The sequence below is a fragment of the Oncorhynchus masou genome, chromosome 6 (genome assembly GCF_036934945.1).
Source record: "Oncorhynchus masou masou isolate Uvic2021 chromosome 6, UVic_Omas_1.1, whole genome shotgun sequence".
Lineage (NCBI taxonomy): Eukaryota > Metazoa > Chordata > Actinopteri > Salmoniformes > Salmonidae > Oncorhynchus > Oncorhynchus masou.
In genome coordinates, this window is record NC_088217.1 from 71,203,764 (window position 1) to 71,222,091 (window position 18,328).

The following is an 18,328-nucleotide window of genomic DNA, read 5'->3' on the forward strand; positions in this document are numbered from 1 at the left end:
GGAATTTTTCTTCCTCTCTTCCACAGCGCCTGGTCATCCGCAAACAATCACCTCCCAATATCTGATCTCACCTGGAGAATAATTCACCAATCATAACGGAGAACAACAAAAGACTAATCACACTTCCCTGGGGGGGGGGTACCATTATCTACCTCATAGCTTTCTGACATACAGCTACCCACTCTCACTTGTACTGATCGTCCAAAAAGGAAGTCCTTTATCCAGTTAAAAACCCTTCCTCCAACCCCCATGCTATCCAGTTTGATAAGCAGGCCCCCCTTCCCCATCATATCATAGGCCTTCTCTGAATCAAAGAAAATGGTTACCACCACCGCCTTATTTGCCTGTGCCTTCCGTATGACTGACTAGAGCCAATACAGGATGCATCGTTCCCCTGCCTTTCCTGAATCTGATAACATTGGCCTCTGCTCTCCAGGAAGTACGTCAGCCTTTCTGTTATCCTCCTTTCCGTAAGTTTACAGACATTAGCTGTCAACGCTATCAGTCTATAACATGCTGGACTAATAGGGTCTTTCCGTGGTTTCCGTATTCCGTCCTGCCACACCTTATTGTAAAGGTCCAATTCTTTTCCCATGATGTAACACATCTCCTCCTTCTCTCCTCTGACCCTCTCTTTCCAACGCTGTCCCTCTTCCGTTAGATTATTTGAGCTGTGCACCTTCACAAATGTCTGAGCTAACATCTCTGCCTTCTCCATGTCTCTCATTGCAACAGTCTACCCACTTTTCAGCACAGGGAGATCCCGATCTCGTATGACCCAACTCATCCTCGTAATCATACCTCTCCCACAGAAGTAGTCCTGCCTATGTTTCCACAGAAAGGGAATAGTTTGTTTTTCTAAATAAGAGTCCTTTTTAATTTTGTTCTTTGGCCATTGCATCACTAACTATTCGCCAGTAGGAGACTTAGTGTCACTGAAGAAGCAACCTGGAATTTGAAATGTTGGAGTAAAAATAATTACATACATATCACATGATTTAAGTACTGTAGCTAAATTGTATTGCCCAAGTGTGAATGCCCGGGTTAAATTGCAAAAACGTTGGAAGATTGAGATTGGAAGTGCATAGCAATGCACATAGTGAGATTGGAAGTGCATAGCAAGGCACATAGTGAGATTGGAAGTGCATAGCAATGCACATAGTGAGATTGGAGGTGCATAGCAATGCATTCTGACCTATTATGAATCAAAACGGAATAATGTGAGATTTCTACAATTATTGTATGAATAGTTTAACTATAAAGTGCAGGACTATGAGTGCAAGTTATTAACAAATATATTTATAATCATTTTTCTTTTTCGAGGTTACCTCTTCTGTCTGTGTTATTAATCTGACAGCCAAATCGAACGACCACATATTCTGATGACGAAACCAGAAGCACACACACATTTCTCTGACATCAACAAACTTGTGTTGTGGTTGGACTCTTCCAACTAGGCTTGCTGTTATTATTGGGGGAAGATTGCAGCTGAGCTGTGTTGGTAGAACCGTTTTCGTGTAGCGAGGTTTACAAATCAAACAGAAGTGTGGATTAAGTTCTCGTCAAAGGATAGATAATCAAATGCTTGTTTTAATTTGTGCACGTCGCCATTGTCAGTTTTCACGTCGAATAACGTCTTGCACAACACAAGCGTTAGTGATATCTTGGCCTGAAACTCGGGGCCTTGGACTCAAGTAAAGTTCGAAGCGGACTCTAAACTTCTGCTTTCTCAAAGACCACTATCCGCGGGGCCGGGGCTCTTGTCGCTGGCCCTGTGGATGAGGAAGTGAAGATACAGAATCCACCCAGGTGAATAATAAACATTTTAGTTAACCGTTACAATTTACAGAAGGAAAGTACTTGACGAATTGATTTGCACGATGTGTGTGGCCCACGTCACGTAGCTAACTAGCTACGTACCGGTAGCAAGCAAGTTAATCATGGAAAACATTTAGCTAGCTAACGTTAACCAGCTAACTCGACAACTTCCCTGTCAGGCGATGTAATCTAACGTTAGCTGTCTTTTACAAATTGTTGATTGTAATCAGATATCAGTTTGCTAGCACAGATGCATGTCACCGTCGATAACCAACTAACACGTTAGCTAGCTGTCAACTTCTGGCATGAACCGACTGGTTAGCTGTGCAGCTAGTAAATGAGGGTGTCTCATGTTGATTTGGATTTGGATCATGTTGATTTGGAAGTCTGTAGAGAGATAATGACCATAGTCATAGATCCGAATGGTATATCTCAATTAGCTAGATAAGCGTACATTGCTAACTAGCTTGAACGACAGCCTCATATGGGTTCGTTCCATTTGATTTCAATCACTTTTTGACCGCACCCCATTTGGTTTGAATGACACTTTAAATATTTGCCAATGGCAGAGGTGGTCAGAAAGCTAAAACATTTTAGTAGGTAGAGGGGTGTTCAAATTGAACCAATTTTGCACACGGGCAACTACACGGCAACAGTAACGCTGAGACTCAGATTTGTCAGACTCAGAAACAATTTCCACTTAACATTTTATAAAAACACATTCACTTAAAGAACAGTGCAGATGCAAAGTTTAGTAACAGAATGATGGCACAAACCTTCACTCTGTTACCAAAGTTTACACCTGCACTGTTATTCAAGTAAATGTGTTTTTTTTTGTAGAATGTGAAGTGGAAATTGAAGTAGTCACTGTTCATTACGTTCTATGGTTAGCTTAGCTTTGCAAATATTGTTTTTTGTTTGACATTTGTATGTGAAAAAGTCTGTCACACTGTTATCGTGGAATTGCACACCCCACCCTACATTGCCTAATAAATCAGACTTTGATACAAATGATTGGTATACAGTCTGAAACAAAGTATAGCAAAATTGTGGACATTTTCCTTACAAGTCAGAATGTTGAATAAAATTGTATTTGAACTTACTCTACCGGTTGTCTGTGCGGTTGGTCCTTCAGCTGCTTAACATGTTTGTTAAAATAACAACAGGAAAGTATTGTTTACCTAACTTACTGAAGTAGACATTTCTATAACCTGTCACATGCAAAACCATGTAAAGTCCTGTTGGTATGAATGCGTGCATGCACTTCTGTCTTGTGCACATGCCTTCGGTCATAAGCAAACACATTTTGATTGCCACACACATAGACCCACGTTTTGATGTCTGTTTAATAATACTTTCGTGTGGATATTTTGACCAGCTGAAGGCTCAAATATCATTTTATTCAACATTTGTTGGCAGAGAATGTAATGTTAATTTCTCTACCATAAGCCGCCTCCAACATTGATTTAGACAATTTGGCAGTATGTCCAACCGGCCTCACAACCTCAGACCATGTGTATGGTGTCGCGTGGGTGAGTGATTTGCTGATGTCAATATGGTGGGGTTATGGTATGGGGCAGGTATAAGCTATGGACAACAAACACAATTGCATTTGATCGATTGGCAATTTGAATGCACAAAAATACCTCTACGAGATCCTGAGGCCCACTTCTTTTTTTTAAAGATGGGTCCACCCACTTGTTAGCCAGTCGAGAAATGAACATTGGTATACAGAAATGAACAGGTGGGGGTTGTGCTTACAGCCCAACACCGTGCAGGACGTTTGGCATTTGCCAGAGAACACCAAGATTGGCAAATTCGCCACTGGCGCCCTGTGTTCTTCACAGATGAAAGCAGGTTCACACTGAGCACATGTGACAGTCTGGAGACGCCATGGAGAACGTTCTGCTGCCTGCAATATCCTCCAGCATGACCGGTTTGGTGGTGGGTCAGTCATGGTGTGGGGTGGCATTTCTTTGGGGGGCTGCACAGCCCTCCATGTGTTCGCCAGAGGTAGCCTGACTGCCATTAGGTACCGAGATGAGATCCTCAGATCCCTTGTGAGACCATATGCTGGTGCGGTTTGCCCTGGGTTCCTCCTAATGCAAGACAATGCTCAACCTCATGTGGCTGGAGTGTGTCAGCAGTTCCTGCAAGAGGAAGGCATTGATGCTATGGACTGGCCTGCCCGTTCCCCAGACCTGAATCCAATTGAGCACATCTGGGACATCATGTCTCGCTCCATCCACCAACACCACGTTGCACCACAGACTGTCCAGGAGTTGGCGGATGCTTTAGTCCAGGTCTGGGAGGAGATCCCTGAGGAGACCATCCGCCACCTCATCAGGAGCATGCCCAGGCGTTGTAGGGAGGTCATACAGGCACGTGGAGGCCACACACACTACTGAGCCTCATTTTAACTTGTTTTAAGGACATTACATCAAAGTTGGATCAGCCTGTAGTGTGGTTTTCCACTTTAATTTTGAGTGCGACTCCAAATCCAGACCTCCATGGGTTGATAAATTTGAATTCCATTGATCATTTTTGTGTGATTTTGTTGTCAGCACATTCAACTATGTAAAGAAAAAAGTATTTAGTAAGAACTTTTCATTCATTCAGATCTAGGATGTGTTATTTTAGTGAGCAGTGTACATATATTTAATTCAAATGAAAAAGGTGACGCGGTCAAAAAATGAATGAAATCAAATGGCACGACCCAATGTAAACTATATTTAGCTAGCGATGCAGTCTGATTCTTGGTTGAATCGGCTTGCTAGTGAGTGATTAATTTTGTTGGTGTGCAATACTCAGATTTTACAGGAGAAAGGAACCCCTTTGATGGGAGAATCCTCTATCCTGGACTCCTGGGTGAATCAACGTGTCAAGATGAGTATGTACACTTCCTCCCAACACATAGACGCAGTTGTAATACATCTGAACTGTCATGACATTAGGCCATATCTGATCATCTAAGGTTCCATGGGAATGCTTTGCAATACTCTCTGTTCTATGGCTTCTATTCTGTGTTTTCTGTTCTGAGCTTTCGATCTTCCCCAAACAGACGAACAGGAGGCGCTGAACTCTATAATGCAGGACCTGGCCGAACTGCACCGCTCTAGCCGCCCTGCCATGACCCTATCTGACCTGGGCAAACCCAAGGCCTCTTCACCCAAAAATCAGGTCTGTCCACTTCTCAACTTGTCACTGATCAGAGAATACTCTCAATACAATAAATGGCATTTCTCTTCCTCATCCCCTTTCCTCTCATGAATGCTGATCTCTCAGTGTGTGTGTTTGTTTATACAGAACGATGTGCGAGTGAAGTTTGAGTACAAAGGGGAGAAGAGGATCCTGCAGTTCTTTCGCCCAGTCAGGCTTGATGACCTGGGGAACAAAGCCAAAGTGGCCTTCGGTCAGGCCATGGACCTGCATTACACCAACAATGAGGTACATATCACGATAACATCATCACCAAGTCACAGTGGGGCTGGGTTGTATACCGTATTTTACAATAGACCGGTATTGATGTACAGACTAGTTTGGGTTTCAACTTGACCTTCTATAACGGTATTTGAATATTTGGTTTGTGATACGCCGTGTGTAACATCCAATGTTATGGTTTACGTTGCTACTTGAGTCATCTCTCACCATGGAGCTTTCCACTCAGACCTAGCCCCTGCCCCTGAAGGAGCGCTTTTGTTGTTCCTCAACCACAAGCATGTGTACTTGTATTTGTTTGTTTCATAGTAATAATAAAATACAATAATACAGTAAACCTTGAGACACTTGCGTTCTGTCTGCATGGTCAGTGCAGCAGATGCTACAATGATGTTGATGACAGCTATGATGTTTTCACTTTGCTTCTTAATATAAATCCTCTAGTGTTCTATAATGACACTATTAGTTTGTGTTTCTTACATCTGCAAACAGCTAGTTTGTCTTTCCTTAGCGAGTTGGGCCTGAATCTTGTTTGCCACTAATGGCTAGTTAGCTGGCTAGCAAGCAAATAAATGTACTGAGTAAGTGCAAACGTAACTAGTTGAACAGCCTGATAATACCAGTGATTGTGTGTGTGTGTGTGAGAGTGAGAGAGAGAGAGACTTAAATGAACACAGGCCACCAGATAAGACATGAGAAATACTCTAGATATAACAGACTTATCCTAGCCTCCCGACACAAACTATTGCAGCATAAATAAAGGAGGCTGAGACAGGTGGGTTCGGGAGACACTGTGGCCCTATCTGACGTTATCCCCGGACAGGGCCAAACAGGCAGGATATAACCCCACCCGCTTTTCCAAAGCACAGCCCCCACACCACTAGAGGAATGTCTTCAACCACCAACTTACCATCATGAGACAAAGCCGAGTACAGCCCACAAAGATCTCCCCCACGGCACAACCCAGGAGAGAGGGAGGGGGGTGCCAACCCGAACAGGAAGATCACATCAATGACGCACCCCTCCTGGGGATGGCATGGAAGAGCACCAGTAAGCCAGTGACTCAACCCCTGTAATAGGGTTAGAGGCAGAGAATCCCAGTGGAGAGAGGGGAACCGGCCAGGCAGAGACATCAAGGGCGGTTCGTTGCTCCAGTGCCTTTCCGTTCACCTTCACACTCCTGGGCCAGACTACACTCAGTCATAGGACCTACTGAAGAGATGAGTCTTCAATAAAGACTTAAAGGTTGAGACCGAGTCTGCGTCTCTCACATGGGTAGGCAGACCATTCCATAAAAATGGAGCTCTATAGGAGAAAGCCCTGCCTCCAGCTGTTTGCTTAGAAATTCTAGGGAGAGTAAGGAGGCCTGTGTCTTGTGACCGTAGCGTACGTGTAGGTATGTACGGCAGGACCAAATCAGAAATATAGGTAGGCGCAAGCCCATGTAATGCTTTGTAGGTTCGCAGTAAAATCAGGCCTAGCCAGTGTAGAGAGGCTATCACTGGAGTAATATGATAACAATTTTTGGTTCTAGTCAAGATTCTAGCAGCTGTGTTTAGCACTAACTGAAGTTTAGTTGGTGCTTTATCTGGGTAGCCGGAAAGTAGAGCATTGCAGTAGTCTAATCTAGAAGTGACAAAAGCATTGATACATTTTTCTGCATCATTTTTGGACAGAAAGTTTCAGATTTTTGCAATGTTACATAGAGGGATAAAAGCTGTCCTTGAAACAGTCTTGATATGTTCGTCAAAAGAGAGATAAGGGTCCAGAGTAACGCAGAGGTCCTTCACAGTTGGGACCTAGAACTAGCATCTCTGTTTTGTCCGGGTTTAAAAGTAGAACATTTGCCACCATCCACTTCCCTATGTCTGAAACACAGGCTTCCAGGGAGGGCGATTTTGGGGCTTCACCATGTTTCATTGAAATGTACAGCTGTGTGTTGTCCGCATAGCAGTGAAAGTTAACATTATGTTTCTGAATGACATCACCAAGAGGTAAAATATATAGTGAAAACAATAGAGGACAAACCATCCACAGAGACCGGGCCAGAACTTGTCCGTGTAGACCAATTTGGGTTTCTAATCTCTCCAAAAGAATGTGGTGATCGATGGTATCAAAAGCAGCACTAAGGTCTAGGAGCACGAGGACAGAAGCAGAGCCTTGGTCTCACGTCATTAAAAGGTCAGTGCTATGGTGGGGTCTAAAACCAGACTGAAGCGTTTTGTACACATTGTTTGTCTTCAAGAAGGCAGTGAGTTGCTGCGCAACAGCTTTTTCTAAAAAGGTTGAGAGGAATGGGAGATTCGATATAGGCTGATAGTTTTTTATATTTTCTGGGTCAAGGTTTGGCTTTTTCAAGAGAGGCTTTATTACTGCCACTTTTAGTGAGTTTGGTACACATCCGGTGGATAGAGAGACGGTTATTATGTTCAACATAGGAGGCCAAGCACAGGAAGCAGCTCTTTCAGTAGTTTAGTTGGAATAGGGTCCAGTATGCAGCCTGAAGGTTTAGAGGCCATGACTATTTTCATCAATGTGTCAGTGGATAGAGTATTAAAAAACCTGGGTGTAGCTCTCTTGATCCTAGGTCCTGGCAGACTCAGGACAACTGAGCTTTGGAGGAATACGCAGATTTAAAGAGGAGTCCGTAATTTGCTTTCTAATGATCATGATCTTTTCCTCTAAGAAGTTCATGAATTTATCACTGCTGAAGTGAAAGCCATCCTCTCTTGGGGAATGCTGCTTTTTAGTTAGCTTTGCGACAGTATCAAAAATACATTTAGGATTTTCCTCAATTAAGTTGGCAAAATAGGATGATCGAGCAGCAGTGAGGGCTCTTCGATACTGCACGGTACTGTCTTTCCAAGATAGTCAGAAGACTTCCAGTTTGGTGGAGCAGCAGTGAGGGCTCTTCGATACTGCACGGTACTGTCTTTCCAAGATAGTCAGAAGACTTCCAGTTTGGTGGAGCAGCAGTGAGGGCTCTTCGATACTGCATGGTACTGTCTTTCCAAGCTAGTCAGAAGACTTCCAGTTTGGTGGAGCAGCAGTGAGGGCTCTTCGATACTGCATGGTACTGTCTTTCCAAGCTAGTCAGAAGACTTCCAGTTTGGTGGAGCAGCAGTGAGGGCTCTTCAATACTGCATGGTACTGTCTTTCCAAGCTAGTCAGAAGACTTCCAGTTTGGTGGAGCAGCAGTGAGGGCTCTTCGATACTGCACGGTACTGTCTTTCCAAGCTAGTCAGAAGACTTCCAGTTTGGTGTAGTGCCATTTCCATTCCAATTTCCTGGAAGGTGCTTCAGAGCTTGGGTATTTTCTGTATAGCAGGGAGCTAGTTTCTTATGAGAAATGTTTTTTGTTTTGCAACATTTGGTTTAAAATAAAGCCTAGATTGTTTGCCATATTGTGCAGCCCTACGTGATAGTGTGGAGATCTCAAATGAGTGCAAGAAATGCAGAAATTTATTAAAATGCAGGAAATGATTTTTGGTTGAATTGAACACTATAAAACCATCAGATTGGAGAAAGACACATTGAAGTCACTTAGGATGTATGTGTTGCCACTATAGTGTCATAAAGCAAATGTAGAACTTATTATTCATAACATAAAATACTGTCATGCCGTCCAATATTTTGTAAATACCGTGATATGATATTTGGGCCATATAGCCCAGCCCCAAGTCACAGTGTTGGTTTCTGGCAGTCAAATAAGCACCAAAAGACAAAATCCTCAACATGTCTGAGTGAGATAATTTATTGTTCTGAGAGAAACTACCAATATACCTTCCCTTTCTCTTTCACTTCCTTCTCTTCCTGCCGTTTTGCTCTCGTTTCTTCCTCTTCTTCTAATCCGACCTGTCTGTTTCCCTCTCTGTGGTTCTCTCCCCTCCTCCCTCCCAGCTGGTGATTCCTCTGACCACTCAGGATGACCTGGACAAGGCCGTGGAGCTGCTGGATCGCAGCGTCCACATGAAGAGCCTGAAGATCCTCCTGGTGCTCCAGGCCTCCTCTCAGGTTAGGACCACAGAGTCTGGAGTGCTGATCTAGGATCAGTTGAGCCTTTTGGAATATAATGAATAAGATTATCATTTTTGATTTTATCTTTATTTAACCAGGCAAATCAGTTAGGAACAAATTCTTATTTTCAATGACGGCCTGGGAACAGTGGGTTAACTGCCTGTTCAGGGGCAGAACGAGAGATTTGTACCTTGTCAGCTCGGGGGTTTGAACTTGCAACCTTCCGGTTACTAGTCCAACGCTCTAACCACTAGGCTACCCTGCCGCCCCATTACTTCTACTCTGAGAGGCTTGGCGGATATGGGCCCAGACCAGATCACAGCACAGTGACTGTAGGGAATCGCACACAATCCATAGCATACTGCTGTACTGACTGATTGACCCATCAACAGCTCACTATGTTCAGCACACTTTCTTGAGTATTTACTTGAATGAATCATCTTGAGACCTTTGTTTAAGCTGACATAAAAGCATTGTTTTATTCTGTAAAAAAAAAGGTTGTATAGTAAAGCTGTTTTGATATGGATGGATGGTGTTTAATTTCTCCTCTCAGACCTCCACGTCCAGCATGGACCTGCTGCCCCCACACGAAGACCTGGACAACACCCGCTTCAGGGCCACAGACAATAAAAGCATGCTGGCTTTGATAGGTGTGTCATCAACTCTGTGGTGTTTTCAATGACAATTATGTGTGTGTGCGCGCATGTGTTCTTGCGCGTGTGTGTGTGTGTGTGTGTAATTCATTAATTCATCTTTGAAATTGTCCTTCTAGTAAATACTTTCCATTTCTTTCTCCAAATCCATTTGCTTCATGACATTAGACGCATCCAAAACTCATCGTCTTTCACCACCAGTCAGTCTAGTAGTAAGTCTTCAGCTAGAAATGTATGTAATTGTCTTTCATCCAGGGTCCCACTCCGGGGACCGCAGCTCTCCCCCTCCAGGCTACATTCCCGATGCCCTCCAGCAGGTGGCCAGAAACGGCTCCTTCACCAGCATTAATAGCGAGGGAGAGTTCATTCCAGAAAGCATGGACCAGGTAACCTCACCTGTAGAGATGGATAGAGGACTCTTTATCCATCTAACCTGTTTTAGCATTGACATTGCCTTTTAGGACTTCCACCATTTTTTAAAGTAGTCAACTGTTTGGGGTATTCCTATGGGTTGGGCGATCAGCCAATCAGAGCGTCGTCTTCTTCAAATTGGGTTGCCTATGGTTTGTAAATGGCTTTTAAGCTACATCACCGCCATCTAGGGGCTGTAATAAACGAGTGACACACGATTTTGTCCAGGATTCCAGCACTGCAGTTGGTGATAAATCACAAATAGCAGCTTCACTCTTCTTTTTTTTTTTGATACACAAAAGAAGAAAATTGACTACTTTAAAATGGAGATGGCCTCAATGGCAATGCCCATGCTCTCACAGATGCCATAATGTCACAGATACAAAGATGAGTCATCCATCTCTATGACCTCACCTCTGAGACGGGGGAAAGATGGAGACAGGGGCCCAGATTAGGAACAGTCATACTAAGGCCTGGTCCCAACACTCTCGCCTACTCGTAACTGGCCCTCAGTACCACTGTTGTGAACATTTTTATTAACATGTTCAGAGTATGACAAATGACAGCAGTCACAAACTCGATCTCTCCTTTCTAGATGCTGGACCCTCTGTCAATGAGCAGTCCAGAGAACTCTGCATCAGGGAGTTGTCCCTCACTGGACAGCCCACTGGACAGGTGAGTCGTGAACATCCAACTGAGAACCACATAGCCAGCATGCATTGTGGTAACCTTCAACACTTCATCTTCTGAATCAAACAGTTTTTAAAGCATGTATTCCTCCTGTATTTCCTTGCAGTGATAACTATCCTAAGTCCCGTATGCCCCGGGCACAGAGCTACCCAGACAACCACCAAGTTTACCCAGAGTATGATATTCCAATGTTTGAGAAGTCGGGGAAAGGGGGCACTTACCCAAGGCGATACCACATTTCCTTTGGCCTTCAGGACTACAGTGATGGTGAGGGACAAAAAAAACAAAACAGAGCCTCTCTAAAATAAAAGTCCTATTCAATGCAACCTTAAATCCGGGTGTCTCGAGTCCGATTCTTTATTTTTAGAGTATCACAGAAAACTATTGTTGTTTACCTTCATTCTCCCTCTCCCATCCTCCCCTGCAGGGCGTAAGACGTTCCCTCGAGCGCGGCGGACCCAGGTCCACGGCTTCCATTCCCCGGTCAGTTTCAGCCCCACAGAGCAGTCTCCCAGCACCAGCAGTGGCAGCAGCATATTCACCCCAGACCTGGAGGAGCCCGGGGGTCGCAGACGCAGGGGCAGCGACATCGAACCCAACCCCACCCTCTCCGTTATGGACATCAGCCCACCCAGCCGCTGTGAGTAGAGCTGGCTGGGGGTGGGAGAAAAAGGACAGAGTGAGAATGGAGAGAAGAATGCTTATGTGGGGGTGGAGGAATGGAAGAAAGTTGAGGTGAAAGGATAGCTGGTCTGGCCAGGTAGCTGCTAAGCAATTTGCAACAAACGTATTTCTTGGAAGCGCACACAAATGACCTGATTGATTTCCCCCATGTCTGCCCAGCTCCACGTGCCCCTACGAACTGGCGGCTAGGTAAGCTGCTGGGTCAGGGTGCGTTTGGCCGCGTCTTCCTGTGCTACGATGCAGACACGGGCAGAGAGCTGGCTGTTAAACAGGTCCAGTTTGACCCAGAGAGTCCCGAGACCAGCAAGGTGAGTGGAACCGAGATTGTGTTTGTCGAGAGTTGTGTACACTGTGCACTCAACATATCTTGTCTATCTGCAGGAGGTAAGTGCCCTGGAGTGTGAGATCCAGTTACTGAAGAACCTGTGCCATGAACGGATCGTCCAGTACTATGGCTGTCTACGAGACTCCAACGAGAGAACTCTGTCCATCTTTATGGAGTACATGCCCGGGGTAAGTGTGTGTGTATACGGTTGAATAACTGAACTTAGACCAACTCAATCCTGTCTCCGTCCACCAGTGTGGCGATGTCGGCTGCATTCCAGGTTGTATTTGTTTCAGCGAAGTTTCACAGATGACCGGCACGGCGCTGCTGCAGTAACGATGACCTGGAACGGACCCGCCGGTTGCTTTAACTCCCATATGGTCACCCTCTGTCCCCAGGGCTCCATCAAAGACCAGCTGAAGTCGTACGGGGCCTTGACGGAAAACGTGACGCGTAGGTACACCCATCAGATCCTGGAGGGTGTGTCCTACCTCCACAGCAACATGATTGTCCACAGAGACATCAAAGGTACAGAAGGAGAAGGGGATAAATGGATGGAATATTGGAGTAAAATGTTGCTGATTCCGATAGGAAGGACCATTATCATGAATGAGAGTGCTGGGCCTATATTCTGGTTCATGTAGTGCTTATGACAGAATGTTGATGGGTATTGAGGGGAACATTGCTGTAACTCAAGCAGTGCCTTCTGGGTAATGTTTCTTATGAGATAATGTACCTACACCACCTCCTTACCTCTTCCTGTCCCTCCCTCTGTTTCCAGGGGCCAACATTCTGCGGGACTCTGTGGGAAACGTGAAGCTGGGGGACTTTGGGGCGAGCAGGCGGCTACAGACCATCTGTCTGTCAGGAACTGGGATCAAGTCAGTGACTGGTACTCCCTACTGGATGAGCCCAGAGGTGATCAGTGGAGAGGGCTATGGCAGGAAGGCTGATATCTGGTAAGACTGATTATTACTGAGGCAGACTTACCAGAAAAATAGTTTCCACCTCCTTGTCTCCTCTTTCAAACCATGGGCTGAGACTTAAAGCCCACATGCAGTCTTTGTATTTAAAAAAAATAAAAATCACTGTATGGCTAAAATGTAATGAAAATCACTCATACATTTTATTTTATCATGTATTTCCCTGAGCGTCCCTTCACCCTTGCTCTGTCTGATCGTGTGGGTGTTAGGGAACACACATTTTGAAGATATTTGGATACACACCCGTGATTAGCTAATAGGATGGTCTAGAGCCCACCCCCTTACCCAAATGACCAGTCATTGGTCTATTATAATCAGATCCCATTGTCATGTGGGCCAAAAGTTCCATCCCACCTGAACAGGCTGAAATTCCAGGCATTTTTTTCAAACCGCTCTTACACCAAAAGCTCATTATAATTTGTACAATTTCAGACTGTTATTTTGAACTCATAGTGTGGAAATATCATAACAGAACATGAAAATCTAGTTTAATTGCACTGCACCTTTAAGAGGTTTCATATGATTTTCAATTAAGTCTCTTTAAATTAGTGGTCAGAAAGGAGAGGGGATCTGGAAAGGAGGCTATGGTAGACGAGTGTAACAGCCACTGTCATATAAATCTTGGTGAGATGAGAACCAATAATGATCTTGATGTGTTGAGTGGGAGGCTGGTGGGAGGAGCTATAGGAGGACGAGCTCATTTTAATGTCTGGAATGGAATTAATGGAGCAGAGTATCAATATGTTTGGTACCATTCCATTGATTCCATTCCAGCCATTACAATGAGCCTGTCCTCCTATAGCTCCTCCCACCAGCTGCCTCTGGTGGGATGTCATGTCAACTGTTGATGAGGAGAATGATGATGATGTTGGCTAATGTCAGTGGTGTCCTCTCCAGGAGTGTGGGTTGCACGGTGGTGGAGATGCTTACCCAGCGGCCCCCCTGGGCTGAGTTCGAGGCCATGGCGGCCATCTTTAAGATCGCCACCCAGCCCACCAACCCCTCGCTGCCCGCCCACGTCTCCGACCATGGCCGTGACTTCCTCAAGCGCATCTTCGTGGAGACCAAGCTGAGGCCCTCGGCCGACGACCTTCTGAGGCACATCTTTGTTCACTAGCCCCTTCCCCCTGACCCCTGAACTGCCAGAGATGTCCTTAGATGATTCGCTGCCTCTGACTCCCCCTGACTCCACCCTCCCAGCTCCAGACAGAAAGCCCCCATTGGACCAGAGAGGACTTGGTGGGAGGTATCCATCTGGTGATTGGATGAGGTGGGTAGCGGTGGGGACTACAACTCCTGCGTCTCTGTTTTTAGGAGACTGGCAAGGAGGAATTAATGAAAGAACTCATTTAGAGAAAAAGTTGCACCTTAATTTCAGAAATATGGTAAGTTGCTCAACCAAGATGACAAAATAACCTTTTTTGAAAATGTTTTTATGATTAATATCTCCTGCTTTTGATTGTGGAGTGGGACTGGGTCACTCTGCACTAAGCTCACTGAGTCAACGTCTGTGTTTCTGATCTGGACCTTAGTGGAGATTTGAGGTGATGATCATGGTAATCTGGGCCACGTTTAGTAGGCAAACGTTGTGGAACACATTGCAGATAGAGGTGGCATGACTCGAGCCGAAACGATTCCTTATTCTACATATCTTAGGGGAAGGTTTGTTCTACATGCTATATCGATCTGAGCGTTGCATAACGTTGTGTCCTGCTGAACACACCCCTAGTGTGGTCCTGACTCGACCCAGAATGTACAGCTGAAAACCTATAGCACGCTGCTATCGAATCCACAACCAGAACACCGGGTGAGGAGAACACTCCCCCCCCCCCCCACGCTTCCTGTCACACTGCTGCCTACATTGCTCCCCCCTCACTTGCACATTCACAGTCCATGTAGAGCACCCAGAACTCAACGATTCTTCTTACTTATACTGTAGACATTCTCTCGATGCTGAAAAAATGCTTTTGTTGCTAGGATCCCTCGCTTTACTTCAGTCTGTCTCGCGACAGTTGTGAGTGTCCGTCTGTTCCTCTGCTGTGTCAGTCAGGTCGCCTGTCTGTCAGGGTCTGTTGTCAAATCCCCTCCCAGCCTTTTGTTCTTTGCCTTGTGCCTTTTTTAGCAGTGTAGGAACATGTCTAGTTGAAACGTTTTCGGTATGCATCAGACGAGTACCAGCCTATTTACGGTGCGGATCATATCCAAGTGTTGTGGCACTGTTCTCTGCCTTCTCCTCACCAGGGGTCATAGGTCTCTTACTGACCCCAGATCAGATACAATCGAGACACACCAAAGCAGAAACCTAGAGTGCTCATCATAATGGGTTTGGTGCTTCAGTTCTTAACAGAAATGCATCTGAACTCTGTGATTGGCCGTGTGGTACTATGAGGCCAGTTGATTGCCTAAAGTTTAGGCAGGCCTTAGTTGATTGGTCAAAGGTACATTATGGCATTTTAAAACCAGAAGAGTGGAGAACCGCTAGCCAATTAGGATGCTTGTTACTCAGTTGTAGGCATACTGTATGTTAATATCAGGTACTACTTTGTGCTGAAGCACTATGTTAGCCAGTTTACATCTTGACTAAGATACTACTGCACTGAACAGTACTCAGCAAAAAGCTCTGCAATTATGCCAATATCAATACTCGACAGTACTGGTGAATACTCAGTTATACTCCACAGTGTTGGACACCATCTGGTACTATTGTGCCCTCTTGCCCTACAATGCCTTGCGAAATAAAGTACTGGTATGTTGTAGTAGTATGTGCTGTGTCATGTCTCACATGCTGCTCCTCTCAAACACTCCTTTAGCATGTGCACACACACCAGAGCAGTTTTCAGTATGTTTCAGTTGGGGATGGGCTCGACTACTCGATTCTCGATTTGTATTGGAAATTTGCAAATGCAACTATTTAGCAGGTTCAAATGACAATATTTCAAACTCTAATATGTGTTTTATTGTTTGGAGTGTGTCAAATGCACTGAAAATATCTCATTTAAAAAAACATGAATTGAAGCAATCGATAGCATACTGCAAGATGGGTTTTGCCAGCAGCCCTGTTTTGTACTTGCATGTGAGTACTCGAGTACCTGAAATGGTTTGCATGAGAATACTCAGACATTTTTTTCCAGATGTCAATCCCTGGTTTCAGTGCTGTACTCAGCCATACCTCAACATTACTAACAAGTAGACTTATCTAAAAGCACAGCAGTGCAACCTGTTTTGTGCTGCTTTGCACAGTGAATGTCAGATATATTTGACCCTTATTTTCTAGATGCAGTAGGATAGGTATTGGATGACGACCTCGTCCTTTTTTAAATTAGTGATGGAAGTGGCTGTCTATTTGACTCCAGGGGGTGTTGTTGTCATTGCCTGTAAGCTAACCCATAGGTACTCACGGTATGGAAAAACAAGCTCTTTTGTGTGAGGAGTTCAGGAAACCTACTGATCAACTAGCCTGAAATATGATCGAGCATTTCTCCCATCACCTAGGCATTAACTCCCCCTCAACCATAGGTACTAAATCCGGTCTCTCTCCCCCGCTGAAGGAGTGCTTGTTAAGCTGGTTAAGAAAAAGAATTGTCATTGACTCCACTGTTCTGGATTATTTCAGTCTGAGAAGCAAAATAGCGACCGTGCGTGTTATCGGCTAAGCTGGTCCCCAAGAAGCTAGACCCCTTCCTTACCCTCCTACATTGCCTGTAAAAATGAAACTGAACATTTCCATTGGCACTGGACTCGCTGAGATCAACTGTCAACAGAAATAGTGACGCCATATGCACTATTTAAAACTGGTACATAATGCGTTCTCTACCGCTCGCTTCTTGAAGGTTACTCATTGGACGACGGACTTCTACTCTGTTGAGCATAGACTGTCTTGTGTTGTTTCTGTTAGCGATGACCTTTTTTGCACATTTTTTAAAGACTTCAGATTTTTTACACTGATTGTAATACTTTTGCTTCTGTGTATGTGGGTGTGATTGGATGTGTGTGAATGTTGTATGTGAATGTCTGTGGTTGTGTTGCACAAGGATCTTAGTCAAGAATGTAATGTTTCATTCTCACCACCAGGTGGCCTCATTCACCATTGTGGATTAACACTCCCCTGTTGAAATGAGAAGTCTATTCTAACTCTGAACACAGACTTGGTGGCTGTCCTTCATTTGGTTTTTAATTTCACACCCCCACTCAGAGGGACTGTTAGTTAGTGATGGTAGACGAAGCCTGAATCCCAAAACCCCTGCTCCTTACTTGTGTAGATCTGAGAGGATTGGACAGGTGGGTTTGGGATTCGGGAAAGACTTAAAGTAAAAGGCAGTGAACTGAGATACATATGGTAAGGAACCACATGGTATTCCCCTGCTTCTTCTAGAAAACCAACAAGGTACAGACAAACTATACCAATATGGTCCAATATGTGCTTTTATAAGCAACTGCTGACACTCCAGGGTGCTGTAAGCACTTCTCTCGTGTGTGTGTGTGTGTGTGCTTGACTGTGTGTACTGCAATTTGTGCTCAAATGACACTTGGGGGTGCCCAAAATGCCTTGCGCATTCGGACTGTAAAAAAATATATAGTTGAAGAAAAATAATGTGCCCCTTTTTAAAAAGAAAGATTACACTTATATCCCACACATTTGTTTTCTGTGTATTGTAAAAGAAGCCATGTTTATAATTCCATTTGGTTTGTGACCAATAAGCCTGTTTTTATCAGAACTGTATATCAGTGGTATGCATCATTTTTTTAATATATATTTTTATTTTTAAATGGGAGATTTTATGCATGGTTGGATCCTGAGGAGAGGTTCAATGGTGGCGGGAGGCCCATTGGTTTTAGCCTGAGTGCCAGTCTGTCTGTGCCACCATACTAATTCCATGTCACTCATTGTTTGGCTTGTCAAATAATAGCAATGGAGTAAACAATAACAGATCTGGGACCAGGCTAAGGCCTATTGGCTCCTCTAAATGAATGCTGAAGAGAGGAGACATCTTGATGGAAAGGGGTTGGGAGAGACTGTCAGTCTGTTGGCACTTTGATGTGTTAATAATTATGATGACAATGAAAATAATAAAATATATTTATTTCACCTGTTTTTCTAAGATTTACTTTTTTTTTAGCAAAAAAATGTATTTATCCTGTTTTTGAGATTTATGAGCACAATATATTATTTTGTAACTAAAACTACAAGGCTGATTCAAATAATTAACTAATTTAAGCTTTGATTATTTGAATCTGCTGTGTAGTGCTAGGGCAAAAAAACTAAACGTGGGACCGAGTTTGTGAAACACAATTAGTGACAGGTCTGAGTC

General features: G+C 44.3%; 1 protein-coding gene across 1 annotated transcript; it reads left to right on the plus strand.

Annotated features, from left to right (window-relative positions):
- Positions 1–1,433: 1,433 nt before the first annotated feature.
- On the plus strand, positions 1,434–18,105 carry LOC135542557 (mitogen-activated protein kinase kinase kinase 2-like). Its single transcript, XM_064969620.1, has 15 exons — positions 1,434–1,809; positions 4,630–4,708; positions 4,880–4,998; positions 5,125–5,265; positions 9,157–9,270; positions 9,827–9,923; positions 10,182–10,312; positions 10,933–11,012; positions 11,134–11,294; positions 11,455–11,667; positions 11,871–12,019; positions 12,093–12,224; positions 12,435–12,564; positions 12,818–12,995; positions 13,917–18,105. Exons 2-15 carry the CDS (start codon positions 4,657–4,659, stop codon positions 14,134–14,136), a joined length of 1,917 nt encoding a protein of 638 aa, XP_064825692.1. The 5' UTR covers positions 1,434–1,809; positions 4,630–4,656; the 3' UTR covers positions 14,137–18,105.
- Positions 18,106–18,328: the final 223 nt, after the last annotated feature.

Excerpts from the sequence above, each read along its gene's own strand:
- LOC135542557 (XM_064969620.1), top strand. The coding sequence starts at position 4,657 with ATGGGAGAATCCTCTATCCTGGACTCCTGGGTGAATCAACGTGTCAAG. Across the intron at positions 4,999-5,124 it reads CCTCTTCACCCAAAAATCAG|AACGATGTGCGAGTGAAGTT; the intron begins GTCTGTCCACTT and ends TTGTTTATACAG. Across the intron at positions 12,565-12,817 it reads TGTCCACAGAGACATCAAAG|GGGCCAACATTCTGCGGGAC; the intron begins GTACAGAAGGAG and ends CTCTGTTTCCAG.